The sequence below is a fragment of the Microcebus murinus genome, chromosome 7, assembly GCF_040939455.1.
Source record: "Microcebus murinus isolate Inina chromosome 7, M.murinus_Inina_mat1.0, whole genome shotgun sequence".
Lineage (NCBI taxonomy): Eukaryota > Metazoa > Chordata > Mammalia > Primates > Cheirogaleidae > Microcebus > Microcebus murinus.
In genome coordinates this window covers 25,212,981-25,240,815 of record NC_134110.1, presented here as the reverse complement: position 1 = coordinate 25,240,815, position 27,835 = coordinate 25,212,981, and the positions used below count along the sequence as shown (strand labels likewise).

The 27,835-nt window shown below is 51.5% G+C and overlaps 1 protein-coding gene across 5 annotated transcripts in view; it reads left to right on the top strand.

Annotated features, from left to right (window-relative positions):
• Positions 1-27,835, top strand: part of MROH1 (maestro heat like repeat family member 1) — a 67,222-nt gene that overhangs the window by 27,014 nt on the left and 12,373 nt on the right. For 4 of the 5 annotated variants that reach the window (XM_076004925.1, XM_076004928.1, XM_076004926.1 and 1 more), the window contains 24 exons: positions 135-275; positions 695-787; positions 2,453-2,531; positions 3,791-3,904; positions 6,686-6,759; positions 8,743-8,865; positions 15,593-15,700; positions 15,997-16,141; positions 16,279-16,319; positions 16,651-16,792; positions 17,127-17,179; positions 17,685-17,792; positions 18,142-18,354; positions 18,752-18,874; positions 19,838-19,984; positions 20,088-20,114; positions 20,971-21,093; positions 21,306-21,385; positions 21,586-21,700; positions 21,811-21,906; positions 22,515-22,619; positions 22,960-23,095; positions 23,224-23,336; positions 24,594-24,746. In XM_076004925.1, the coding sequence (XP_075861040.1) occupies positions 135-275; positions 695-787; positions 2,453-2,531; positions 3,791-3,904; positions 6,686-6,759; positions 8,743-8,865; positions 15,593-15,700; positions 15,997-16,141; positions 16,279-16,319; positions 16,651-16,792; positions 17,127-17,179; positions 17,685-17,792; positions 18,142-18,354; positions 18,752-18,874; positions 19,838-19,984; positions 20,088-20,114; positions 20,971-21,093; positions 21,306-21,385; positions 21,586-21,700; positions 21,811-21,906; positions 22,515-22,619; positions 22,960-23,095; positions 23,224-23,336; positions 24,594-24,746 (2,652 nt within the window). The remainder of the gene's footprint in view (positions 1-134; positions 276-694; positions 788-2,452; positions 2,532-3,790; positions 3,905-6,685; positions 6,760-8,742; positions 8,866-15,592; positions 15,701-15,996; positions 16,142-16,278; positions 16,320-16,650; positions 16,793-17,126; positions 17,180-17,684; positions 17,793-18,141; positions 18,355-18,751; positions 18,875-19,837; positions 19,985-20,087; positions 20,115-20,970; positions 21,094-21,305; positions 21,386-21,585; positions 21,701-21,810; positions 21,907-22,514; positions 22,620-22,959; positions 23,096-23,223; positions 23,337-24,593; positions 24,747-27,835) is intronic. The other variant, XM_076004929.1, reaches the window with a different exon arrangement.

Below are 27,835 nucleotides of genomic sequence, written 5' to 3'. Positions count from 1 at the left end.
CTCTGACCTGTGGCTGCTGGGCCCACTTCCCAGCTCTTTTTAGGACCCACTGGTAACCTGGGATTCCCTTACGCCCACCCAGGCACTTGGTGAAGGGCTCTGTGTGGCTGATGCCCTGCCCCATCTCTCTGCAGCTCCGGCTCGCCGTGGTGGAAGCTCTGGGGCCCATGAGCCTCTTGCTGCCAAGCGAGAGGCTGGAGGAGCAGCTTCCCAAGCTCCTCCCCGGGGTCCTCGCCCTCTATAAGAAGCATGCAGAGACATTCTACGTGTCCAAGGTGTCTGCAAGCGGGGCAGGTCTACCACCCAACCCCTCAGGACCCCTTAGATCAGACCCTGGGACAAGTAGCCCTGAGTGGTCTGTTAAGATTAAGTGGTGGGTTTGGGGCATTCTGCATGCAGGAAGTCCTTTGTGGGGACCAGCTCAGCATTTTCCCACTCCTCTGCCCTGAATGGGTACCCAGGGAGCCTGGACCTCTTTGCCGGCTGCACCTGTGACCTGGGAAGCCCCTTTCCTGAGCCCCTTCCTAGAAAGCTCCAGATTCTGGAGGTGGAGGTCAGGATTCCTCATTTGAGCCCCAAGGTAGGGTCTATGCCCTCCTGGCTTATTCCCGCAGCCTGGACTGGGAGGCTCTGGTTGGACCCATAGTCAGGCTGGGAGTGAGACTGATGGCCCTCTTCTACATACCTTAAACAGAGCCTGGGCCAGATCCTTGAGGCAGCTGTGAGCGTGGGCAGCCGCACACTGGAGGTCCAGCTTGATGCTCTTCTGGCCGCTCTGCATGCTCAGGTAGGCCGTGGGGGCACTGGAGGACAGGCAGAAGTGGGTCCTGGTGCCATGGGTTGGACTCCTCAGCGTGAAGTTGCCTGAGCAGGAGCTGAAGTGCCTGAGCAGGAGCTGAGCATCGGCCACTTGGGACTGAAAGGGGCATTCCCGAAACACCCTCTGGGTGCAGTTCCATGGCCCTGTTCTTGCCCTGCCCAGCAGTGGCATGCAGGTGACAGGAGTCCCCAGGATGGAGGTGGCAGGAGTGGGCAGCGAGTAGGGCAGAGCATGGTGGCCCCAAAGCCTAGCCCAAGTGGTCTTGGAGAAAGCCTCAGTGCAGCCTGGTGGTAGTCAGGGCCTGGTGAGGGCAGCGGGTCCTGAAGAGGATGATCAGCTGGGCACCCCTGGGGTCAGATGGAGGAGGCCTGAGGACAGCTGGTGGAGCAGTGTGGGGCACTGTGACTTGGCAGTGGGGATGTGTGTCCCGCAGACTGGGTGGAGAGCAGAGGGCACTGGAAAGAGCAACCAGTGGCCTCCAGGGAGATTTCGTGGAGGAGGAGTAGAACGGGCACTGGAGTCTATTGCTCAGCTCCGTCCCGCCACTAGCCTCTCCCATACCTGCAGTCCCCACCACCTGCCAGCCTGGACAGTCCTGGTTCCAAGAACACATCTTGGTCCCAAAAAGGGAAGGGCAGAGGGCAATAACAGAGGTATTAAAAACAATATAAGAAAAGAAAAAATATAAGTATTGTGAACAACACTATGGTAAACTTTTAAAACTGCATGAAATGATTAGATTCCTAGAAAAACTTAAAATGTCAAAATTGGTAGAAGAAATGGAGAACTTGAATAAGAATAAGCCAATAAAGAAATGGAAATAATAATTTTTTTTTTTTTTTTGACAGAGTCTCACTCTGTTGCTGGGGCTTGAGTGCCTTGGCATCAGCCTAGCTCACAGCAACCTCAAACTCCTAGGCTCAGGCAATCCTTCTGCTTTAGCCTCTTGAGTAGCTGGGACTACAGGCTTGTGCCACCATGCCCAGCTAATGTTTTCTATATATATTTTTAGTTGTCCAACTAATTTCTTTCTATTTTTAGTAGAGACGGAGTCTCTCTCTTGCCCAGGCTGATTTCGAACTCCTGACCTTGAGTGATTCTCCTACCTTGGCCTCCCAGATTGCTAGGATTATAGGTGTGAGCCACCGCGCCCAGCCGGTTTTTAGTGCTTTATATGTTCTAGAGATTAATGGTTTCCAGCCTGTGACCTGGGTATGCGTGCCCAGGGATGTGGGTGACGGTCTCCCTCCTAGTGCAGAAGTGTTTCTGGCTGCTGCTGGGAAGGGTGGAGTATGGAAGGAGCTGGGCTTTTGCCTTGAGACATGAGGGTAAGCTGTGTGTGTCTGTTGCTGTCTCTCTCCTCCAACTGCAAGGGGATGGGGCTGGTCGCTGAAGCACACTCTGACTGAGTGTGTCCTGTGGCTGGGGCCCGACCATCCCCACTCCTGGGTAAGAACAGGCTGGACAGTGCCATGCACCTGAGCTGTGGACGTGGAGCAGCAGCTTGGAGCTCTCTGCCCAACTGCTCAGGCCTAGCGTCTTTAGAGGGCACACGTCCTTCCTTCTAGCCCAGCTGGGTCTCAGGGTGACAGCACTGTCCCTGTAATCTCTGTCCTCTGTTCCCTTGAGCAGATTTGCGTGCCTGTGGAGTCCTCGAGTCCCCTGGTAATAAGCAACCAGAAGGAGGTACTGCGCTGCTTCACTGTGCTGGGTGAGTGGCAGTGTCCTCCCACACCCTCAGCTGGCTGCAGTGTGTAGGGAGTGGTGGTGGTTGGCCTGAGGAGCCTCTTTTTTCCCTCTGCCTGTACCTGCTTATGGCCCAGGAGGCTTCACAGCCAGGGCCTGCCGGTGGCCACAGTCCAGAATCTGTTTTCCAGACGGGCGAGAACCTATGCCCTTGCAGCAGCCTGCTCTTCTGCACCCCTCACCCTGGCTGAGGCCTGCTGTCTGCCCCATCAGCATGTCCCTGTGGGCTCTGATCAACCAGTCTCGTGTTGTGTGACCCTGCCTGGAGGGGCCACACACCCTGTCACTGGCCTGCTAGTGTGCCATGGTGCCTGGACCACAGGGGCCTGGTTTGCAAGCCCTGTCCTTACACCTTGCTTGGGCCATGCTTGGCAGTCCCCAAGGGCAGGAGGATGGAGTATGGGACCCTGCCTGCATCCAGAGCTATCATGTTGCTCAGGGCCAGCAGCATCAGCAATCCACCTTGCGCTGGTCAGAAGTACAGAACCTCAGGCCCTCCCTAGATCAGCATCAACATCCGTCTTTATAGGAGATCTCAGGAGTGAAAGCCCTGGTTCCCAGGAGGTGCATAGAAGGAGGGGAGGCAGGAGACTGGCCTCAGCTGGGCTGGGGGAAGGGTGTGGTAGGCAGGAGGACAGCAAGTCTGACATCCAGGCAGAGCAGGTACCCAAGGCCCACCTGCACTGTTGATGATGACAGTTCATAGGATAAAAGAACCTGCTGTCATTGCTGGGAGGTTCCCATTGCAGCACTCAGAAATGGAGGTTGGGTGAAGACCCCCTCGGGAAGCCCTGGAGCTTGTGCTGGGGTTCCAAGTGCTTGATGGCGTGAGCATCTCTCCAACCTTAGACTGGCCTGAAGGCAGGAGGGGACTGAGGATTTTTGGGCCCTGTGAGTGTGAGAAGCTGGAGTGAGTGCCCAGATCCAGGGTGACCAAGCGTCTGCATCTCCACTTGCTCCAGGTGACGCTGACCCTCCTGGGCCCCTACATTCGACACCCCACCCCAGAAGCCATCAGGGCCTATCTGAGCAATCAGGCAGCCCCAGCTTCTCACCAGTCACACAGAAACTCCTCACTTGCTCCTCCTCTATGCTGGGAAGTGTGTAGACACGGGGTACAGGGACAAGCAAGGGAGGCACACCACCCCTGAGGCTGCAGGTGCAGGCTTGGAATGAGGAGAGATGGTTCTGGACAGAGTTTGACAGGCGTATGTTGCTCCGTAGCCTGCTGTGCACCTGGCCGCCTGCTGGCCTTTCTGTTGCCAAGGCTGGACACCAGCAATGAGAGGCTCCGCGTGGGTACCCTGCAGGTCCTGAGACATGTCATCAACTCCGCCGGTGAGTGCCCCCCACACCTGCCATGCTGGAGCAGGGCCTGGTAAAGGCAGATATTGTCCGTCTTTTAGGTGAAAAGTAGCATCTTGCTTTGAATTCTTTTAACCATTTGCACTCGCTTGCTTTTTTCTCGATTCCTTTATTCTACTCGGGATTTAATTTTTTAAATGCCCCAGATTTTACAAAGCACGACAGTAGAATAAAAAACTGGAGTTTCTTTTCATACAAACTTATTTATTTGGAATTTTTATATTTCAAATTATTGATACATTCAAAGAGTAATTTTATTTTATTTTTATTTTATTTATTTATTTTTATATTTTTTTGAGACAGAGTCTCACTTTGTTGCCCTGGCTAGAGTAAGTGCTGTGGCGTCAGCCTAGCTCACAGCAACCTCAAACTCCTGGGCTCAAGCAATCCTACTGTCTTAGCCTCCCGAGTAGCTGGGACTACAGGCATGTGCCACCATGCCCGGCTAATTTTTTCTATATATGTTAGTTGGCCAATTAATTTATTTCTATTTATAGTAGAGACGGGGTCTCACTCTTGCTCAGGCTGGTTTCGAACTCCTGACCTCGAGCAATCCGCCCACCTCGGCCTTCCAGAGTGCTAGGATTACAGGCGTGAGCCACCGCGCCCAGCCTCTTTCTATTTATAGTAGAGATGGCATCTCACTCTTGCTCAGGCTGGTTTCGAACTCCTGATCTTGAGCAATCCGCCTGCCTCGGCCTCCCAGAGTGCTAGGATTATAGGGGTGAGCCACCGCACCCGGCCCAAAGAGTAATTTTAATCTCTATAATTTTTGCTACCCGTGTTGAGTCACACTTGACACCCGAGTGTAAAGGGTTGAATATTTTCCCAACTTTCTATTTCACAAAAATTCCAAACTTTTTTTAGAAGTATTCAAAAATGTGTGTGTATTCCTGGGGAACAAGTGCAATTCTGCTGCACTGATATGTTGCTTTGTGGTGAAGTCAGGGCCTCAGTGCATCCGTCACTGAAGCAACACACGTTGTTCCCACCCAGCACCTCCCACCCACCCCCCAAGGCGCCATTGTCAGTTGTTCCACACTCAGCTTCTGTGTGTGCACATTACAAACTTTTAGAAAAGTTGGAAGAATAGTGCCCATCTACTGTCGCAAGAAGTTGATGGCTGATACCCACCTTGGATGGCTGGCATCAAACAGCCGGTGTGCTCACATGTACTTTCCAGGCTGGCACTCTCCAGGTGACCACACCGTGAGGGTGCTTAGAGCTGTACAGATCATTGTCACAGGGTGTCTGGCAGATCATCCCCTCATGTAGGACCCCACCAGGGGTGTGCTATGATTTAGGTTAGTTGTCTGCTAGACTCCTTTGACCAAGAAGAGTCCTTTTTGTTTAGGAATTGAGGCCAGTTGTTTTGTAGAATTTCCCTCGATTTTCATATGTGTGATGGTTTCCTCCCACTTAGATTAAAGGACTCAGTTTTCCTGGTTTTAAGTTTAATTAATTAGTAATAAGCTTGAAAAAAATAACATCTTTCCCATGTGAGTTTGTGGTTATTAGTGTGGCTCCCTTGTATCCTACCCACTTCAGGGTAGGTGTTGGGCATCTTTTCCTTTTTTTTTTTTTTTTGAGACAGAGTCTTGCTTTGTTGCCCAGGCTAGAGTGAGTGCTGTGGCATCAGCCTAGCTCACAGCAACCTCAAACTCCTGGGCTCAAGCAATCCTTCTGCCTCAGCCTCCTGAGTAGCTGGGACTACAGGCATGCGCCACCATGCCCAGCTAATTTTTTCTATATATATATTAGTTGGCCAATTAATTTCTTTCTATTTATAGTAGAGACGGGGTCTCGCTCTTGCTCAGGCTGGTTTCGAACTCCTGACCTCGAGCAATCCGCCCACCTCGGTCTCCCAGAGTGCTAGGATTACAGGTGTGAGCCACCGTGCCCGGCCCCATCTTTTATTATTATGTCTCCCATACTTCCCAATTCTGAGGTCATGAAGAGCCTTTCACAGTGGCAGTCCCCAAATTTTTTGGCACCTAGGACCTGGGATGGGTCCAACCACATGCAGTGTGCCTCAGAGGGCACTTCACCATGCTCAATGTCCTTTGTTTCTGTTTTAGTTTAGTTAAGACAGGGTCTTGCTCTGTCACCCAGGCTGAAGTACAGTGGTGTCATCATTGCTCACTTTAGCCTCAAACTCCTGGCCTCAAGTGATCCTTCTGCCTCAGCCTCCCATGTTTGTTTTATTTTTATTAATCTCACAACCACTTCTTGGGAGCCACTTTTTATAGCCATTTAAGTATCAGGAAACAAAGGTTATATTACTGGTTCTCAAAGCACCAGGAATGTGTGAGAAGTGCACACTTGAGCCCCCACGGGAGCTGCTGAGTCCGAACCTATGGCAGGGGTAAGGGAGAATGAGCCTTCTGGTGGCTCTTATGCTTTTATGTTTGAGAGCCACTGAAGGACCTTCCCCAGCATTACAAACCTGGGTCTCTCTGACTCACACTCACCTACTGCCCTAAACTGCCAACCCGTAAGCTTATTTTTTTCTTTTTTCCCTCCCCTCCCCATGCCCTGTTAGCTTTTTAATAAGGTAAAATAATGTTATTTGGAGAAAAAAGATTTTTTGTCCTGGAGGGAAGTAGGTATGCTTTTGCTTATGCCCTGCCCTGCTCCCAGGCAGGGCCACAGAAAGGCTGGGCCCTGGCACATAGCCTTGCTTTCCAGGTGGGGGATGGGATGCCAGGCCTGGTCTTGGTGGGGAGGCTGAGTTCTTTTGTTCCTTGCTTGCAGCTGCTCAAATGGAGGTTCAGAAGCCTTTTATTCTCTCTTCCATGAAGCTTCCTCTTTTGGACCCCAGCAGCAAGGTGAGCCAACAGGTCAGGTCGCACTCTGGCATGAGCAGCTGCAGGGAATGTAGCCAGGCCCCAGAGCAGACACATGGTGTCGCGTGCCCTTCAGTGTGTGCTGCTGGCGCTCTTCCATGGCTGCTCTTGGTGTACTGGCTTGGTGTGAAGTAGGGGGACAGTCCCCAAGACCACCATCACTTCTGGCACCAGTCACAGGTCCAGGGGGTTCCCTAAAACCATGGTAAGGTTTGGAAATTCACTAGAAGGACTTTCAGGACTGACCTCAAGCTTAATGCCCATGGTTATAGCTGATTACAGGGGAAAGATGCAGCATAAAATCATCCCAGGTCAGGGGTGCATGGGGCAGAGTCCAAGAGGGTCCAAACTCAGAGCTTCCAGGTGTCCTCCGACTACAGGGCTACCTCCTCTGACCAGGCTATGCGCTGAAACACACGGCACCTGCATCTTCCCTGGATTCTATCCTGTGGACCTGGGTGGCTGCCCACATGGCTGAGCTGTCTCCAGCCCCTCTGGAGGGTGGAGCTGATGCCACATGGCCAAAAGCCCCCACTGAGATCACATGGTTAGACCACCTAGTGTGGCCTGAGGCCCCCAGGTAGACAAGAACATTCTTAACAGGCAGGACATTCCAGGGCATGGTGATGACCTCCCAGGCTCAAGGGCAGAGGCCAGGCTTATCTTTGGGTAAAGTAGATCCTTAACTGCACCAGGTTAGCCAGGGACTGCAGTCTTGGATAGGACCTGGTTACTAGAGAGGCAGCAGGGACCCCCTGACCCTTTCTGGGGACTGTGCCAACCTTTGTGCTGGTCCTGGGACTCCTCTTTGGGACCTTCTGTGAGAGTTTTATTGTGTTTCTTTAGAAACTACTGAAATGGACCCCAAGTCACATCTGTTGCAGGGTCCCTTCTACACAGCCCACAAACCCCTCCTCTTATTCAAGGCTGTTCTCCTATATACACCCTGCCAGAGTCTTAGAGCACCTCACAGGGGCCCAAGCTGTACAACCCCTGCCATATCAGATGGCCAGATGCATTCTGCTTGGGCAGACAGCTGCCAGCCTGCTTGCCCCTTCAGACCTACCTGTTTCCCCAACAGCCATGCTAGACACACGTGTGTTGTCGAGAAGGATACGAGCAGGGAGTGGTTTGAGGAATGATATTTGGCTTGATGGCTAAAGAGGCAGAGGCATTATTGCAATGCTGGGGAGAAAGTTCCCAAAGGAGAGGCAGCACATGAGAAGGCCTGGAGCTCAGGACAGGGGCTGGCATCTGTGCAGGGGGAGGAGTGGCTGTTTTCAGTCACATTGGACTGGCCATGCCTTTGAGTCGCCAGGCAGAGTTAGTAGGCATGGCAGGACACGTGGGCACAGAACTCCCCGGGGTGCTGGGGCAGCAGATGCAGACTTGGGGTCCACCACCTGAAGGGTGAGACAGCTGGCATGGCAGCACTTCCCAGGAAGTGTGTGGGTATTGCACTGGAGGAGCTGCCTGAGAGGACACCAGCCCCCACTGCTCAAGGCCAGGGCGATTAGAGTCTGGGAGGGGTGGCAGTTGGTGTTGGGGAGGCTGGGCACAGGGGACTTTTCCGCAGGGCCTTCAGCCGAATTGCCCTGTGGAGTTGGGGTGAAGCTTGATGGAAGTGGATGGAGGGAGGAAACTGGTGAGACAAAGAGACTTCTGGGGGCTAGGCAGTGGGGGTGGGGGAGGTATGACAGGCAGGAGGAAAAGAGGCCCCCACAGACCTTAACCACATCCACAAGGGCTGCGGTCAGAGAAGCTAGAGAAGCCCCCATGAAGCTGAGGGACTGAGAAGGCAGGCCCAGGTATAGGTGCAGGTATGGGTACAGTACAAGTGTGGGTGCAGCATAGGTGTGGTGCAGCACAGGTGCGGGTGGGGTAGGAATAAGGTTCCCTGCTGGCTGGACTGGTGTGGCAGCCTCTGTCTGCAGCCCCTTCCTGACCTCTCATTGGTTTTGGCAGGTGAAGCAGGCTGTGGTGCAGGTGATCAGTGCCATGGCCCACCACGGCTACCTGGAGCAGCCTGGAGGCGAGGTGATGATCGAGTACCTAGTGCAACAGTGCGCACTGCCTCCTGAGCAGCAGGTAAGGGCCATTGCCTTGCCCAGTTCTGGGCCACATTGCCAGGGCTTCTATCAGGCACAGGTCATGAGGAGCTGTTGGCCTGGCACAAGGTAGATGTGTGGACCTGTGTCTGTACACTGACCCTCTGAGTCAGGGTCTCTGCACTGCATTCGTCCACTGGGCAGCTCCCAGGACTCAAGACACAGGCAGAAGATAGAGACTTTGCTTTCTTTGAGGCTTTTTTATTTAAAAAGCTACTAAATGCCAATTTCTTCTTGAAGGAGGGGAACGTAGAATATAGCAAAAATAAGCCACAGATAGCATGTACAGGTATAGGTGCAGGTGCCGGTGCAGGTGCCTGCTGGTGAGTGCATTGGCCCAAGCCTGGTTTCTTCAAGTCAGTGGAGCCAGCCTATCCATGGAGGTCCACTCTGAGCAGAGATGTGGTCTCCTTCTTGTACTCCTGTGATGTCACTGTGGTGTCCACTGTGCCTGCCAAGTGGCACATCTGTGTTGGTTTTGCAATAGTGGAGTTCAGGGACAGTGGATGTGGGTGTTCTGTGACTTTGCACTGGCCAGGAGTGTGGGGTCCCTCGTGAGGAGGTGCTCACTGCCCCCACTGTGGCCTCAGGAGGTCCAATTACCAATCTGACTCTTCATGGCAGTGTCTTGGGTCATTAGGCACGCACTGGAGAGAGCCAGGACCCCTGTTTTAGTCTAGTAGTCCCACACGTTTTGGGATTTGAAGATCTCTTTTAATATTAGAATCGAAAGCAGGGTCTCAGATATTTGGACACCCTTGTTCATAACAACATTATTTACAATAGCCAAAAGGTAGAAGCAACTCAAATGTCCATGGAGGGAATAAATGGATAAACAAAATGTGAATGTTATTCAGCCTTAAAAAAGAAGGAAATTGACACATACTGCAACATGTATGAACCTGGAGGATGTCATGCTGAGTTAAATAAGCCAGTCACAGAAAGACAGATACAGTGTGATCCCACTTAGGTGAAGACCCTGAAGTGGTGAGATTCAGGAAGACAGAAAACAACATGGTGGTTTCCAGGGCTGGGAGAGGAGGGATGGGGAATTTTTGTTTAATAGGGACAGAGATTCTGTTTGGGAACATGGAAAAGTTCTGGAGATGAACAGTAGTGATGGTTGCACAACACTATGAACACCCTCAGTGCCACCAGACTGTACACTTAAAAATAGTTAAAATGGTAAGTTATATGTTATGTTTATGTTGTCACAATTAAAAAATAAAAAAAGCCAAGTTGCTTTTAAAAACCAAGGCTATACTGTAACTCTCCCCTGCACATCATCTTGTCTTTCCATGTGATGGCCAATGCCACCTGTCCTGATCACTTGTAGCTTTGTAGTAAACTTTGAAATTGGGAAGCATGAGTCCTCCAGCTTTGTTTTTGTTTTTTTTTTTTTTGGAGACAGAGTCTTGCTTTGTTGCCCAGGATAGAGTGAGGGCTGTGGCATCAGCCTAGCTCACAGCACCCTCAAACTCCTGGGCACAAGTGCTCCTAGTGCCTCAGCCTCCTGAGTAGCTGGGACTACAGGCATGCACCACCATGCCCGGCTAATTTTTTTTTCTACATATTAGTTGGCCGATTAATTTCTTTCTATTTATAGTAGAGACAGGGTCTTGCTCTTGCTCAGGCTGGTTTTGAACTCCTGACCTTGAGCGATCCGCTCGCCTCGGCCTCCCAGAGTGCTAGGATTACAGGCGTGAAAGCAACTTCAAACTCGTGGGCTCAAGCGATCCTACTGCCTCAGCCTCCCGAGTAGCTGGGACTACAGGCATGCACCACCTTGCCCAGCTAATTTTATATATGTGTGTGTATATATATATATATATGTGTGTGTGTGTGTGTGTGTGTGTGTATATATATATATATATATATATATATATATATATATATTAGTTGGCCAATGAATTTCTTTCTATTTATAGTAGAGACAGGGTCTTGCTCTTGCTCAGGCTGGTTTTGAACTCCTGACCTCGAGCAATCCGCCCACCTTGGCCTCCCAGAGTGCTAGGATTGCAGGCACAGCTTTGTTCTTTTCAAGATTGTTTTGGGCAGTCTGTGTCCCTTGAAATCCCATATGAATTTATTTTAGGATCAGTTTGTCAATGTCTGCAAAGGAGTAAGTTGGAATTGTAATGGGGATTACATTAAATCTGTGTATCTATTTGGGGAGTGTTTTCCATCTTAGCAGCATTAAGTCTTTGGATCTAACAACGTAAGATATTTCTGTTTATTCAGGTCTTTAATTTCTTTGAACACTATTTTGTAGTTTTCAGAATATAAGTTTTGTACTTCTTTTGTTAAATTTATTCATAACTATTATTTTTGATGCTACTGCAAGTGGAATTATTTTCTTAATTTCATTTTCAGTGTTCATTGCTACTGTGTAGGAATACAAATGTTCTTTCATATTGATCTTATAGACTGCAACCTTGCTGAACTTGCTTATTAATTATAATAGTTTTTTTTTTGTTTGTTTGTTTTTGGTTTTTTTGAGACAGAGTCTCGCTTTGTTGCCCAGGCTAGAGTGAGTGCCGTGGCGTCAGCCTAGCTCACAGCAACTCAAACTCTTGGCTCAAGCAATTCTCCTGCCTCAGCCTCCCAAGTAGCTGGGACTACAGGCATGCACCACCATGCCCGGCTAATTTTTTTTATATATATTAGTTGGCCAATTAATTTCTTTCTATTTATAGTAGAGGCGGGGTCTTGCTCTTGCTCAGGCTGGTTTCGAACTCCTGACCTCGAGCAATCCGCCCGCCTCGGCCTCCCAGAGAGCTAGGATTACAGGCGTGAGCCACCGCGCCCGGCCAATTATAATAGTTTTTTAGTGGATTCCTTAAGACTTTCTATAGAGATCAAGTCATCTGCAAATAGCTTTATTTTTTTCCAAGCTGGATGCTCTTTATTTAGTTTTATTGGCTACTTGCCCTTACAAGAACCTCCAGTACAGTGTTGAATGAAAGTGGTGAGAGCAGACACCCTCACCTGGTCCTTTCTGGGTGTGAGAACAGCCAGTCTTTACCATTAAGCATGATGCTTGCCATGGGCCCTTCATTAGGTTGAGGACATTCCCTTCTGTCCCCACTTTGTTAAATATTTTTGTCATGAAGAGGTACTAAATTTTATCACATACTTTTTTCTGTGTCTGTTAAGATGAACACATGGTTTTTGTTCTTTATTCTAGCAATAATGGTGCATTTCATGAGATGATTTTCAGATGTTAAACCAACCTTGCATTCCTGGGATAAATCCTACTTGGCCATGGTGTATAATCATTTTTATATATTGTTGAATTCAGTTTGCTAGTATTTTGTTGAGGATTTTCACATCTACATTTATAAGAGATATTAGTCTGTAGTTTTCTTTTTTTGTGTGTGTAGTTTTCTTGTTATGTCTTTGTTATTCTTTATATATTTTGTATACACACATGTGCATGCATGTACATTTTTTAACTCACCTGAGAAAATATTAGAGACATTATATCCCTTTATCCCTAAATACTAAATATCTTGGTGTTTATTTCCTAACAATAAGGATCATTGTTCTGCATAACCATTGTACAGTTATCAAAATCAGGAAATTTAACATTGAGGCCATATTACCTGATGCATAGTCTGTATTCACATTTTATTATTTTTCCCAATTCTGTCTCTTACAGCTGTTTTCAGGTGCAGTTTCCAACATAGAGTGAGGCACTATGTGTAGTTGTTATGTCTTGTTAGCCCCCTGTCTTTGTGTTTGTTGACTGGACATTTTCTAAGACTTCAGACCAATTATTTTGCTAGATGTTTCTCAGGTAGGGCTTGTGTTTCCTCATGATTTGATTCAGGTGATGCAGTTTTGACAGGAATCTCCTGGGAGCATGTGTGTTACATCACAGAGTTGGTTGTCACAACATTGGTCTTGTTAGCTCTGATCACTTGTTTCAGTGAGGTTTCTGCACTTACAGTTGCTGTCTCTTATAATTAATAGATAGTTGGATTGGGACTAAGTAAATATCTGCTTGCTGATTAAACTTAATCAACATCAATCAGTTTTAGCATCAGTTGATGGTTTTCTAACTCCATTAATATTTCTACACTTAGTTTTTTAGTCTTATGTTGAGACAGAGAGCTTTTCCTAGTCTTACATTCACGAGGACTCATGGCCCCTCATTGACTGGATGGTCTAGACACCATCTCTGTCGGTTCTGGTGCTAAGGCTGTCCCGAGTTTGGCCGGTGGCGCTGCCATGAGCTGGCTCCTGTATTCCTGAGATGTGGTTCATTGTTCTCAGAGCCTGTCTTCACTTTCTGGCACATGAAGATGTCCCTGGCTCATCTTGCACTGTCCTTGCCTCAAGCTCTGTGGACTCTGCTTGGACTCTGCTTGGATGTGTTCTTTTTACCTTTTAGTTCTGGAGAAATTCTCTCCTTCATTTAACTATTTCTTGCCATCGGTTTTTTTCTCTCTAATTCTGGTCTATCTGTTATCTTTTTTTTTTTTTTGAGACAGAGTCTCACTTTTGTTGCCTGGGCTAGAGTGCCGTGGCGTCAGCTTAGCTGACAGCAATCTCAAACTCCTGTGCCCAAGCGATCCTCCTGCCTCCCGAGTAGCTGGGACTATAGGCATGCACCACCATGCCTTGCTAATTATATATATATATATATATACACACACACATACATATATATATACATATATATACACATACATATATATACATACATATATATATATATTTTTAGTTGGCCAGTTAATTTCTTTCTATTTATAGTAGAGACGAGGTCTCGCTCTTACTCAGGCTGATTTTGAACTCCTGACCTTGAGCAGTCCACCCTCCACGACCTCCCACAGTGCTAGGATTACAGGCGTGAGTCACCATGCCCGGCCCTGTCTATTATCTCAATGCTAGCACTGTTGCCTTTCCTATCTTTGAGCTTTTCCTTCTTTCGTTCTTTTTAAATTTTTTCTTTCCTTGAAGTCTTCTTCAGTCTGTTCTTCTAAGTAATTTCTTCCTTGGTGATATCTATTACATTATTATAATAACTTCCTGAATTAAATTCTTTATTTCAACTGTTAAACGTTTTCAGGATTTTTTTTTCCTTGTACTCAGTTCATATTGTTAATATTTTCCCTTTTCTAGGATATTTTAGACAATGTCCTTGGCCTCTGTGCCTAATATTTGTGTGTCTGGTGATTTTGTGTGTTTTCTCAGTGTTCATTATAAGATAGTTTTCAGTTTCTGTTTGGTTTCTTTTTTAACCCAAATGGTTCTTTTATGATATTTGAAAATCCCCCAGTGGATAGATTTTCATGCCTATTATGGATTTGTAATTTTATTGCATTGTTACATTGAATCTGGCCAGCTTGATTTCTGCTTTTAACAGTTTGTTGAGATATTCTTTTTAGCTCAACAGTCAGGCTTTCAAAGTTGTTCGTGTGTGTTTGTTATAAAGTTCTATCTATATTTTTAGAGCATGCCTTAAAAATTGTTGTTTAAGGCCTAGATATCACTATTTTTTTCTACTTAACCTTTGGTTACTATTAAAATCTCCTACAATGGTTGCAGTTTTGCCAATTTCTCCTTGTCATTCAGTGTTTGTTTTGTTTCGAAGCCTGAATGCAGGGCTCACAAAGTATGTAGGGAGCAGAAGTTCTCTCCTTCCACAGTAGCCTCCCAAGGAGGTAGGCTTTGGAGCTGCCTCACCAGACAGAGAGGACAGCAGGTGTTTCACCTGCTCAGGTTGCTGAGGTTGTGGTCAAGGCTTGGTGTAGAAAATAGGATTTCTCCCGAGATTATCATTTCCACAAAGGCTGTCCCATTTCTCTTGTGGCAGCATTGCAAAGTATGGACAAAGTTTTTCTTTCTTTCTTTCTTTTTTTTTTTTTGAGACAGAGTCTCGCTTTCTTGCCTAGGCTAGAGTGAGTGCCGTGGTGTCAGCCTAGCTCACAGCAACCTCAAACTCCTGGGCTCAAGCGATCCTGCTGCCTCAGCCTCCCGCGTAGCTGGGACTACAAGCATGAGCCACCATGCCCGGCTGATTTTTATATTATATATATTAGTTGGCCAATTAATTTCTTTCTATTTTTATGGTAGAGACGGGGTCTCGCTCAGGCTGGTTTTGAACTCCTGACCTTGAGCAATCCGCCCGCCTCGGCCTCCCAGAGTGCTAGGATTACAGGCGTGAGCCACCGCGCCCGGCCTTCTTTCTTTCTTTTTTGAAACAATAGTCTCGCTCTGTCACCTAGGCTACAGTGCAGCAGCATCGTCATAGCTCACTGCAACCTCAAACTCCTGGGCTGAAGAGATCCTCTTGCCTTCACCTGGGACTACAGTCATGCACCATCACACCTGGCTAATTTTTCTATTTTTAGTAGAGACAGGGTCTCACTCTTGCTCAGACTGGTCTTAAACTCCTGTCCTCAAATGATTCTCCTACTTTGGGCTCCCAGAGTGCTGGGATTACAAGTAATACTGTGCCTGACCTAATTTTTATGGAATCAGTGGCTTACAGGAAATGCTCAAGGTTTTGTTTATTTTGCAGATGAGAACTGAGCCAGGTGAGACTGTTTCTTAGGTGATGCTCCTCCATGATGAGGCTGGCAGGATCTGTCCTGCTCCCACACAGCTGTGTCTTCACTGGCCTGAGCCACAGCTGCCTAACGTTGGTGCGTGACATGATGCCCCATCCATGCCCTGCCTTCTGCCCCTTCCCCCTCCAGCCTGAGAATCCAGGCCCCGACAACAAGAACCTCTCAGCTGATGGTGTGCGGGCCATGAGCATCTGCACGCTCTACCTGGTCAGCACCGCCGTGGACAGGATGAGTGACGTGAGTGCAGGGCGGCTCTGGCCTCCCCTCCGGCTGTACCCCTGTATTCCCATTTGGAGGTTTTCCTGTCCCTGTTCTGTGACTAACTTCACCCCTTCCAACCCCAGGTCCTGGGTGATGGCTAAACTATGCAGGGTAGTGGCCAGGCAGTGCTCAGAGGCCGCCTCAGCTACAGCAGGGCAAGCAAAGGGTCTGGCCTGCTCTCTGAGCCCAGGCAGGGCCTGCGGTCCTCATAGTTGTTGTGCAGAGCTTGGTGTGCCCAGGCCCTGCCAGCTCTGAGCCGACTCTGCCCTCAGGTCCTCTGGCCGTACCTGCTGGAGTTCCTCACCCCTGTGCGCTTCACCGGGGCCCTGACTCCACTCTGCAGGAGCCTCGTGCATCTAGCGCAGAAGAGGCAGGAGGTGGGGGCTGACACCTTCCTCATCCAGTATGATGCCCATGGTGCGTGCCGGCCCCGACCCCGTCCCTGCTTGTGACCACAGCCCCAGCTTTGGCTCCCTGTCCCCCTGAGAGCTGCAGGCTGGGCCCAGGCAGCCAGGCTGGCTTCTGAGCAACTATTCCTCATGTCTTGTCTCCAGTGAACCTTCCATCTCCCTACGCTGTAACCACAAGACTCCTGGTGAGCAATGTACTATGCAGCTCCCCCGATCGGGAAACATCTCCTTAGAGCGCAGCTAGACTCTGGGGTCCTTCAGAGGATGTTAGAAGTAGGCACTTCTTTCTGAGTCCCTGTTCCCATGCATGTGGCAGCCCACTGCCCAGAGCCTTGTGCTGTCATGGACTCCCAGGGAGGGCGCTGCCTTTTCAGTGAGGAGCTGCCGGACAGATGCTCATGGCAGGGCTGCCCTCTATCACCATAGCCTGAGCTTTGGTAAGAGCCAAGTGCAGGGTATGATCCTAGGCAAGGAGCCACCTGCTCAGAGCTCACTCCCACCTCTGCCTCCCTTCAGGTTGTGTCTTCCAACCCCTACCTGGGGGATGGGCGTGGGGCAGCCTCGCTGCGTCTTCTGAACATTCTGCATCGTAGCATTCACCCTTCACTGAGTCATCAGTGGGAGACATCCATCCCCCTGCTGTTGGGGTACCTAGATGGTGAGGCCCTGTGGGGTTCACGTGAGGAGGGCAGCGCTTGGTTGCGGGGAGGGGCTGGCCAGTGGGGAGGAGGGTTTTGTAAGTTGGAAGAAACAGTCACCACTGTGGTCCAGGACAGCCTGGGGCTTGAAAGCCTTCCTTCCTGTCACTGAGAGCAGGTTGGAAGTGTGGACAGCCAGGTTGGGTTGGCTATTGCTATGCCTTCCCCCCAAGCTCCAGAAGATGGGTGGGTCCTGGGCTGGGCGGGGGGAGTTGGGCTTTGAAGACTCCACTCATGTGTGATGGGGTGGGCCTGCCTAGCAGGACAAGACCCACTGTGTGACTGTCATTTCAGAATATACTGAGGAAACCCTGCCACGGAAGGAGTGGGAGGAAAAGCTGTTGATGGTGAGAGCAGAGAGGAGGCTAAGAGTGTGGCCTGTCCCGGGCATGGAAGCAGCTTCTGGGCTGGTGGGGAGGGCTGGGGTGGCAGGAGCTGAGGCTACGGCCACCTGCTGAGAATTGTACCATCTGCCTCAACCTCGACATCGTGGTATGGCTGGAGGAACAGAGGTGTGGGCAGGAGTCTCTGGAGTGAGGACCTCTGCCAACTGCAGACAGCTGGGACAAGACACCCACCCTCTAGTAGCCAAGGCCAAATCCCAGGGGCTCCAAACTGCTCTCACTATGGGCCTTTTATTTCACCCCTTGCCTGGCCCAGAGCTGTTCATGTCCCAGGCTTCTACTTAGCTGACCACACAGGGCTTGCTCTGCTGCCACTGCCCTTGCTGGGAGGTCACCTGCAGACTACATGGGACCACAGCAGGGGCCACCCTGAGGTCCTCAGGTGATGACACACCAGACCTCAGGCCCATCTTCAGCCAGCCTCTGCAGGACCTCTCCTTGCCCACAGTTCCTGCGTGACACCCTGGGTACTGTGTCTGATAACACATGGACCTGCCAGCTGAGCCTGGAGATGTGCAAGCAGCTGCCCTGCTACAACGGGATGCCTCAGGAGAAGGTGCGCAGCTGCTCAGGCTCCAGGTCCCAGTGCCGCCTTCAGTCTCTGTCACTTGCTGTCTGGGTCTATCTCCATGGTCCTGGTGGCCCTGGCAGAGCCAGGAAAAGGCCTGTGGCCTCCTCTTGGTGGCTGAAACCTGGAAGGCGCAGAACCCACTGTCTCTGCCTCTTGCCCCCAGATGCTGCCCAGGCTCTGCCAGTCTGTCCTCACAGGGCTAGCACTATGGCTCCCACCTGCCCCTCCCACATCTGGGTGGCAGGGTGGGCACTCCAGGAGCAGCACCATGGAAGTGCTGGGCACCCCTCTACTTAGGAGTCAGGCACAACCTTGTTCTCTGGCTTCATTTCAGCACTTCCTGTACAAATGCATAGGAACCACCCTGGGTGCTGCTTCAAGTAAGGAAGTGGTGAGGAAACATCTTCAAGAGCTGCTGGAAACAGCCAGATACCAGGAGGAGGCAGACCGTGAGGTGGCCGTCACTTTCCCTGCGGAAGCCCCTGGATGCCCAAGGGCTGGCGGACAGCCCTCTGTTCTCTCAGGCAGCCAGCCAGCACGTGCGCGAGTGTGTGTGTGTGGATTGTGCATATATGCACATATGTGGTGTGTGTGTGTAAATGTGTGCATATGTGTATGCATGGTGTACTCTCCACCTGCACATGTGTGCCTGGTGCACTATCTGCATCTGTACACATGTAGTGTGTACATGTGTGCATGGTGCACTGGCTGCATCTGCACACGTATGTACACATGTGTGCATGGTGCACTGTCTGCATCTGCATGTGTACAGCATGTGTGTGTGTGCATGGTGCACTGCCTGTGTCTGCATATGCATATGTGCATATGTACACAAGCCTGTATGCCGTGTGTGTGTGCACATGCGCTCTTTTCTTTACACGACTCTAAGGCAAGGGGCAGGGTCCTCTCTGTGCAGGTGTGAGTACACCTGTGTGTCTCCTCAGGGCCTTGCCTGTTGCTTTGGGATCTGTGCCAGCTCCCACCTTGAGGACACCCTGGCCCAGCTGGAGGACTTTGTAAAGTCGGATGTGTTTAGAAAATCCATTGGCATTTTCAACATTTTTAAGGTACGGAGGTTAGGCTGATGGCCAGGGTGGAGGTCTGGGGTAGGAGGACTGTCTCTGTGATTTTGTTTCTCAGCCGCTACCCTACATTTTAAGGTCCTGGGGAGTGGTGGGGGTGGTGAGGATGGGGCGGGGCTCCTGCGCCTCTGAGGGCAGCTCTGTCTCTTCACAAGTTTGGGCTCAGGGGGTGCCCTGCATGCTTGGGGTGGGGCAGGAAGATGACATGCAGTTTTTGCTTCCTGCATTCCCTGCATGAGCGGGGCCTCTGTGTGTGTGTGTGTGTGTGTGTGTGTATGTGTGTGTGTGTGTGGCCCACTCACCCCACCTCTGGCAGAGGGGGCATAAGGCCTCGCAGAAGTGAATACAGCTGGTGACAAGGGGCATGCGTCTCTCTACCTGTCGTGGTGGGGAGGGCCAGGGTGAGAGTCTGGAAGCACCTCCCTGGGGGGGGGGGGGGGGCAGGCTGCCTGCATAGACCTCTGCCCTCTGGTGGCCAGTGGAGGCTGCACTTCTGCTGAAGCCAGTGGTTGAGCTGCCAGAGCCAAGGCCTGACCTAAGGAAGGCGTGGACCCCTGCTGTGGCCCTGCCCAATTATAGACTCTCAGGGCTGGACCTGGCTTGCTGGGCCTCCCAGCCCTTTATCTGTGCACAGGTGGGACAAGCCCCAGGGACAGAGGAACTGCCCTGTAGCTCAGGCGTGGACAGGGTGTCTACTCTGGGGCTCCCAGCCCTCCCTTCTGCTCACCCCACCATGTAGTCCTTTTCTCTCTGCCACTCAGGCCCCCTGGCCCCTCCTGTCCCTGACAAAGGGGCTCTTCTGCTCAGGTGGTGCTATCCGCCAGTTGGGTCATGCCTCTGATGACCAGCTCTGGCCTGTCTCAAGGAGTACTTCAGTGAGTTTTCGTCCAAGGCTTCCTGTCAGGGGTGTAGTCTATTGTGTAATCATTGACTCCTCTGGCCCCTCAGGACAGAAGTGAGAACGAGGTAGAAAAAGTGAAGAGTGCCCTGATCCTGTGTTATGGGCACGTGGCAGCACAGGCCCCCCGGGAGCTAATGCTGGCCAGGGTGGAGTCGGACATCCTCCGGAACATGTTCCAGTACTTCAGCACCAAGGTGGGTGCTGCGCAGGCCTGTCTGGGTAGTGGGGCCTGGCAGGGAGGGGTCCTGCCGACACGAGACTCTCACAACTTAATTCATTTCACTTTTTATTGTTCAGGTTCTGGGAATAAAGGTAGAAACCAAGGTACAGTGTGTGGGAGTTAAATGTCAGCTCTGCCTTTCCTCTCTCAGCTCTCTGGGATGGCTTGAGCTTCTGGGGAAGAGCCAGAGGGGAGCTTTCTGGGGCTTCCTGCTCCCAGCCCATGGGAGAGCATTTAGAGTATCATACCTTCTCCTGCCTCCAATTCCCTTTGGAGCAGCCCCTCCTCTAGGGGCTGGAACAGAGACCCAGGGCTCCTGCCCTAGCCTGGGCCCTGTGAGGCAGGTGGGCAACAAGGGAGGCTTCTGCCGCCTCTGAGGAGCCAGGGCCTGGGCTATAGCTGCCTGGCCCCAGGACAGACGACTCTCCTCTGGCTCTGCTCCTTGATTCTCAGGGGCTGTACCTTTCCAGATCCCCACACCTAGGAGGGGGGCTGACCAGAACCAGTGGCAATGTCACGGAGGCTCACTGGCCCCCCGAAGTCCCCCACCTCTCTAACTTGTTTCCTTCTGTCATCTCTGGCACTAACCTGACAAGACCCTTGCTGGGGACAGTTGGCAACCCATGAAGGGCAGAGCACAGAGTTCTCAGAGTTTCTTTTTCCTCAGCCATTAGCATGGCAGGGGCCAGCCTTGTGTGTCCTCAGGACACCTCCCCTCACCCTTCTCTGAGCCTACAGGGAGGGGCAGCCCGCTCAGCTGAGGGCTCTCCTCTCCTCTCCTCCGTGATCCCTGGGCACACTCTTCTTGTCCCACATGGACTTTGACGTGTGGGAGGACTGGCTGGAGAGCTCCTCTGAGTACAGAGCAGCAGTCTGGCTGCAGCAGAAGGAGAGGGGGCGTGTGCTGTGCTCGGTCCTGGGTGGGTGTTGATGGCCTCCTGCAGCTGGGTGTCCCTCTAGGACCCAGCCCTGAAACTGTGCCTCGTCCAGAGCACGTGCATGGTCAGCCGTGCCATCTGCAGCAGTGCGCAGGCCAGCTCCTTCCACTTCTCCAGGAAAGCAGAGCTGGTGGCACAGATGATGGTGAGCACTGATCATGTGGCTGGTCCCAGGCAGCTTCCTGGGAGACAGATGGTGGCATCATAGGTGCTGGTGGCAGTGGAGGTGGGGTCTGGGGAGGACCCAGGGGTGAGAACGGGGTGAGAGGCCACATGAGGACAGACAGAGCTTGGGAGGCTGATGGGGAGGAAAGCTGGCACCTCCTCCCAGGCTGAGCCACTGGCTGCCTCCTCCAGGAGTTCATCAGAGCAGAGCCTCCAGATTCCTTAAGGACACCTGTTCGGAAGAAAGCCATGCTCACCTGCACTTACCTGGCGTATCCTTCCAGCCTCTGTGTGTGTGTGTGTGTGTGTGTATGTAGGTCTGTGTGTGTACATGTGTGCTGTGAGGGGTTGAAGCCTTGGGTCCAGAGTGAGCCAAACTGTGGGCAGCTGTGCTATCCACATAGGCACGGAAGTTTCCGGGTGGCTGGACCTGCCACAGGATTGATGTCTGGGCCCTTAACTTGCTGCTCAGCTCCCTGCAGCCGGCACTGGGGGAGCAGGCCCGTGCGGACGTGATCCAAGGCTGCCTGCATAGCGTCATGGCCCTGCCACCTGAGTCCCAGGGCGAGGACATCGGCTGCCAGGAGGTAGTGCTGCGTGTCCTCCACTGTGTGCCTGTGTCCGTGGGTGGCAACAGGAAGGCCACTGTGGGCAGTGGGGTCATTGGTGGGGCCGGGTGGCCTGGCTCTCCTTCCAGGCCCTGTATCTGGATACGGTGCGTGCCCTTGAGGATTTGCTGACAAGCCTCCTGCAGCAGGACATGACCCCCCAGGGCCTGCAGGTCATGGTCGAGGTGTGCAGGGTGGTGGCTGCATGAGGATTGCTCTACCTGGTTCTCTGGGTCTTCTCTCCTCACAAGGGCACCCCAGAGATGGCTTGGTGCTCTCTGCAATTGGGGCGGACTTTGTGAGTGGGCGGCAGCACCCCTTCTGCCTGGGCAGAATGCAGATGGGAGAGGCCCAGACTGAGATGCACCTCTGGAGCCCACATGGTGCCAGGATTGGGGTGTCCCGCAGGTCCCTTGTGAGCTCCTGGCTGTCTGGGGGCTGTCATGGTGGCAGGACGGGAAGGCTGTGGCTGTGCTGTAGCTTTTCTACACTAATCACTGCTGTGGCTGGGGCAGCACCGACCCTTCATTCCACGGATGTGCCCTTCTGGGTCAGGGCAGGCTCCTCCCTATGCCTCCACCACCCCGCCAGCTCTGGGTCCACCTGGCAGGCTGTGTCTGTGAGCCAGGCGGGAGGGCAGGGTGGCAGGGCCAGGGCTGCAGTGGGCCCTGAGGTACAAGCCATGTGGGCCCAGGCTGGCCCTGGCAGCCCAGGAGGGGTGGCCTGGCACATGGGCCCTGCTCTCCTGGGTTGCCCCTGAGTAGACATCTGTATGAAGTCCCCTCTTCCCCAGCACCTGAGCCCATGGATCAAGTCCCCAAGGGGCCATGAACGGGTGCGGGCTCTGGGCCTGAGCAGCTGTCTGCTGCAGTACTTCCTGGAGCACCTGCATGTCAGTGTGAGTGCCTGGGTTGCCAGCCTGCCCTGCTCCCAGCCCAGCCCTGTTCCTGGGTCCCTTGGCCTATGGCCCTCACGTCCCAGAGCACCCTACAGGCTTCCTGGCCTGCCTTTGGCTTCACATGCCCTCTCCTCCACAATTATCCCTGCTGCACACACCTGCTCGCCCAGTATCTGCCCAAGTGGAGCAGAGCTGAGCTGGGCAGAGCCTACACTGGGTCAGGGAAGGGGCTCAGCAGGGGGCTGTGCTGACCATGGGGAGGGCCTGGGGTTGCATGGACACAGGCTGACCTCCTGGCCACACTCCGGCACCACACATTCCCTCTGGCCCTCTCCCCCAGGCCCTGGTGCCCTTCCACAACCTGGGCCTGCTTGTCGGCCTTTTCTCCCCACGGTGTGCGGACCTGTGGCCTGCCGCACGTCAGGAGGCCGTGGGCTGCGTCTACTCCCTGCTCTACCTTCAGCTGGGCTATGAGGGTGAGCCCCTGCTGAGGGCGAGGGCGGGGGCTGGGCCGAGGTGGCAAAGGTGCAGAGGGATGAGGCGCAGAGTCCTGCTGAGGGATCGCCCAGGAAGGCCTCAGCCAGACTCTCCTCTCCTCTCTCAGGCTTCTCCCAAGACTACCGTGATGACACAGCTGAGCGGCTCCTCACTCTCAAGGATGGCCTCATGCACCCGGACCCAGCCGTCCTCTTCCACACCTGCCACAGCATAGCCCAGGTATGTGTAGAACACCTGTGGCAGGAAGGAGGGGCCCATACCGTGGGGGGCTGAGGGGCTTCGAGCCAGCACCTGGACTCTCCCAGGCTCTGTAGGTGCCACCTGGGGTCAGTGGGTATGGGGCACAGGGCAGGTTTCATTCAGAGAGTTAGCTGCCTGACGCCACCTCTGACCAGTGCTGCCCCTACCACCCATGGAGGGAATGGGGTGCCACCAGGCCCAGCTGCCTTTCCCTCAAGCCTGTTAGCCGCAGATGCAGGTTTCTGGGGCTTTCCCTGTGCTTGTGCTGAGGGCTGCCCTGAGCTCACATCTACTCAAGAGCCACCTGGGGCTGGGGCCTGGTCTGTGGGGCATGGTGGGCTCTAGCCATCTTGCCAAGGGGCTGGGGTGGGCCCTGCCTTTGGCTGGTTGAGGTGCCTTGTCCACTGCATTCTGGAGAGGCACTGAGTCCAGTGTGCCTTCCAGCCCTGTGGTGCTGATGTCCACACCGAGAGGCCCAGCAGGTCTCCAAGGGGTCAAGAGAGCTGCTCCTTCCTCAATGTGGAGCTGGGGCATGGCTGCTCTGTGATGTGGTGCCTAGAAATGGCCTTCTAGGATCCAGAGGGTTTGTCTCCTGCAGAGAAGAGGGGAGGGAAGGGTCCCCATGGCCCTTTCTGGGCTGGGGACTCTGGGACTAGGAAGCAAAGACCCTGCCCTGGGCCAGTTAAGGTAGAGCAGAGGCTTCCTGGTCTTGGGTCAGAATTCTTGGATGTTCAGTCACTTTTCATGCTTTCCTGTCTTCTTGGTGCATTGTTTTGTGTTTTTCCTTACCCTTCATGCTGCTTTATTGGCTGTAACTTCTGGCCAGTCTCTTCATGCTTAAGGGAGAGGAGAGGGCTTCTGTCCACTGCTGAGCTGGAGGGGAGCTGAGGGTCTAGGCCTGCTCAGGTGGGCTGGGCTGCCCCACTGCCCTGCAGAGTTCCAGGGCGACCACACTGCCAGGGGGAGCCTCTAGGAGGGAGCTGTGACCCTAGGGACCCCTACAGGAGCCCGCCCAGGCTCCTATCTGCCCTGGCAGGCTCTGGTGAATGACTCCCTCCAACCCCTCCGCAGGGCCCATGACTGTACTGTGAGCTCATGGAAGGTGCAGGGTGGGGGGGAGGGCTAGGGCCAGCTGTGAGAAGGGCTGGAACCCCTGCAATTTGATCCCTGGAAATAGTGGTGTTTGGGGGTACTGGCCCCACCCTCTTTGATTTTCTGGCACCACCATTTGCCTAGGTTATTGCCAAGCGCCTCCCGGCGGACCAGCTCATCAGCCTCTTGCTGACCATGTTTGAGGGCCTGGGGGACCCCGATAAGAACTGCTCCCAGGCCGCCTCCGTCATGGTCAACTGCCTGTTGCAGGAGCGGGGCAGCGCACTGCTAGAGAAGGTGAGGGCAAGCGGGGTCTGTAGACATGTTCTCCACTCTGTAGGCTACCTTTTCACTCTTGTTGATTTGGTTTTTGATGCACAAAAGTTTTTAAGTTTGACATAGTCTCATTTGTTCATTCATCTATTTTCTCTTCCCTTCCTTCCTTTCATTCTTTTTTGTTTTTTGCTCTTTTTTTTTTTTTTTTTGAGACAGGGTCTTGCTGTTGCCCAAGCTAGAGTGCAGTGGTGCAATCACAGCTCACTGCAGCCTCAAACTCCTGGGCTCAAGCGATCCTTCTGCCTCAGCCTCCAAAGTAGCTGGGACCACAGGCAACACCACTGCGCCTGACCTATTTTTATTCATTGCCTGTGCTTTTGGTGTCATGTCCAAGAAATCATTGCCAGATCCACTGTCAACGAAGCTTTTGCTCTGTGTTTTCTTCTAGAAGTTTTATGGGTTTTGGTCCCCCATTCTGATGAACCCAAGGGCCCATCTGTGGGCCTGGCACACTGAATTGGGTATTGGGTTCTGAGGGTGCTGCTTTTTGCACAGTGGAGCTGCCGAGCTGTTTCCTTCCCAGCTCAGATTCCCATACACGACACTCCACAGCAAGGCCAGGGAGTGGGGTTGTTGATGCCCAGGCTGAGCCAGGAGCAGGCCTATGACACAGCACCTCAGCCCACCTGTAACTTGGTACACTAGTGTCATATACCCACTTGGGTCATGGTGAACCCCCATTTTCTTCCCTGCCGGGGGACCTCTTTAACCCTTTGTACTCAGATGTCGAGTGTGGATAATGTCAAGTGGATGATGAGAAAACAGCAAGCGAGTGCAAAGGGTTAAAACAGGCTGATGCTGTTGGACTTTTGAGTTTCTCTGACATTGAATCAGAAAATGTGGCCTTACACAAAAATAGGAATATTGACCAGTGGAACAGATCTGAGAATCCTGATATAAAACCATTCTCATATAGCCATCTAATCTTTGACAAAGCAGACAAAAACATATGCTGGGGAAAAGAATCCCTTTTCAATAAATGGTGCTGGGAAAACTGGATAGCCACTTGTAGAAGGCTAAAGCAGGACCCACATCTTTCATCTTTCACAAAAATCAACTCACGCTGGATAACAGACTTAAACCTAAGGTATGAAACTATTAGAATTCTAGGGTAAAATGTTGGAAACACTCTCCTAGACATCGGCCTGGGCAAAGAGTTTATGAAGAAGTCCCCAAAGGCAATCACAGCAGCAACAAAAATAAATAAATGGGACATGATCAAACTAAAAAGCTTCTGCACAGCCAAAGAAACAGACATGAAAATAAACAGACAGCCTACAGAATGGGAGAAAATTTTTGCATTCTATCCATCTGATAAGGGGCTGATAACTAGAATATACTTAGAACTCATGAAAATCAGCAAGAAAAAATCAAATAACCCTATTAAAAAGTGGACAAAGGACTTGAACAGAAGCTTTTCTAAAGAAGACAGAAGAATAGCCAACAAACATATGAAAAAAAGCTCAATATCTCTAATCATCAGGGAAATGCAAATCAAAACCACAATGAGGTATCACTTAACTCCAGTGAGAATGGCCTTTATCAAAAAGTCTCCAAACAATAGATGCTGGTGTGGATGCGGAGAGAGGGGAACACTCCTACACTGCTGGTGGGACTGCAAACTAGTTCAACCTCTGTGGAAAGCAATATGGAGATACCTTAAAGCGATACAAGTGAATCTATCATTTGATCCAGCAATCCCATTGCTGGGCATCTACCCAAAAGATCCAATGACATTCTACAAAAAAGACACCTGCACTCGAATGTTTATAGCAGCACAATTCATAATTGCAAGGCTGTGGAAACAGCCCAAGTGCCCATCAATCTAAGAATGGATTAATAAAATGTGGTATATGTATACCACGGAGTACTATTCAGCTCTAAGAAACAATGGTGATATAGCACATCTTATATTTTCCTGGTTAGAGCTGGAACCCATACTACTTAGTGAAGTATCCCAAGAATGGAAAAACAAGCACCACATATACTCACCAGCAAACTGGTATTAACTGAGTAGCACCTAAGTGGACACATAGGAACTACAGTAATAGGGTATTGGGCAGGTGGGAGGGGGAGGGGGGCGGGTATATACATACATAATGAGTGAGATGTGCATCATCTAGGGGATGGTCATGCTGGAGACTCAGACTTGTGGGGGGAGGGGGGGAAAGGGCATTTATTGAAACCTTAAAATCTGTACCCCCATAATATGCCAAAATTTAAAAAAAGTGTTTTACATAAATAATTATGTAATATGTAAAAACAAAAAAAGAAAATATGGCCTTAGCAGGCAGCATGTGACCTCCCCCAACACAAGATGATCATGCATCAGAGCACAGAGGGCAAGACAGGAACAACAGTGGATCCCTAACGTCAGGTGGGGGAGAGAGACTCCGTGGGTTGAAGAGGATGTGCAGGGGAGGCCAAGGAAACAACAAGGGAGAAGGGGCTCCATTTGAAACAAGCAGGCAGGAGCAGAAAATGGGGCCACCACTGTGGAGACAGTCTGGAAGCTCCTCAGAAAGTTGAGTTACCATGTGACCCAATACTTCTACTCCAGACATACACCTAACAGAACTGAAAATGTGTTCACACAAAGCCTGTACACAAATATTCATGGCATAATTTGTATTATCCAGAAAGGAAAAACAGCCCAAATGTCATCAGTTTATGAGTGAGTAAAGAAAATATGGTCCATCTGTAGGGTGGAGTATAGCCGTAGGAGTAAAGCACGGACACCTGCTACAACACACATGGACCTTGAGAACATCATGCCTAGTGACAGAAGCCAGACACAGAAAGCTGTCATAGTGCGATTCCATTTATGTGAAACTTCCAGAATAGGTAAATCCACAGAGACAGAAAGTAGCGTAGAGGTTACCAGAAGCTGGGGATCGGGTGGGAGGTGTGGAGTGACCTCTGGTGGAGACAGCGTTTCTTTTGGGGGATATGGAAATACCGGTTGCACAGGAACTGTGTGGTGTCTGAATTATGTCTCAGCAAAGCCATGTTGAGCACATGGCCCAGACCCAGCATGACAGAAAGGGAAA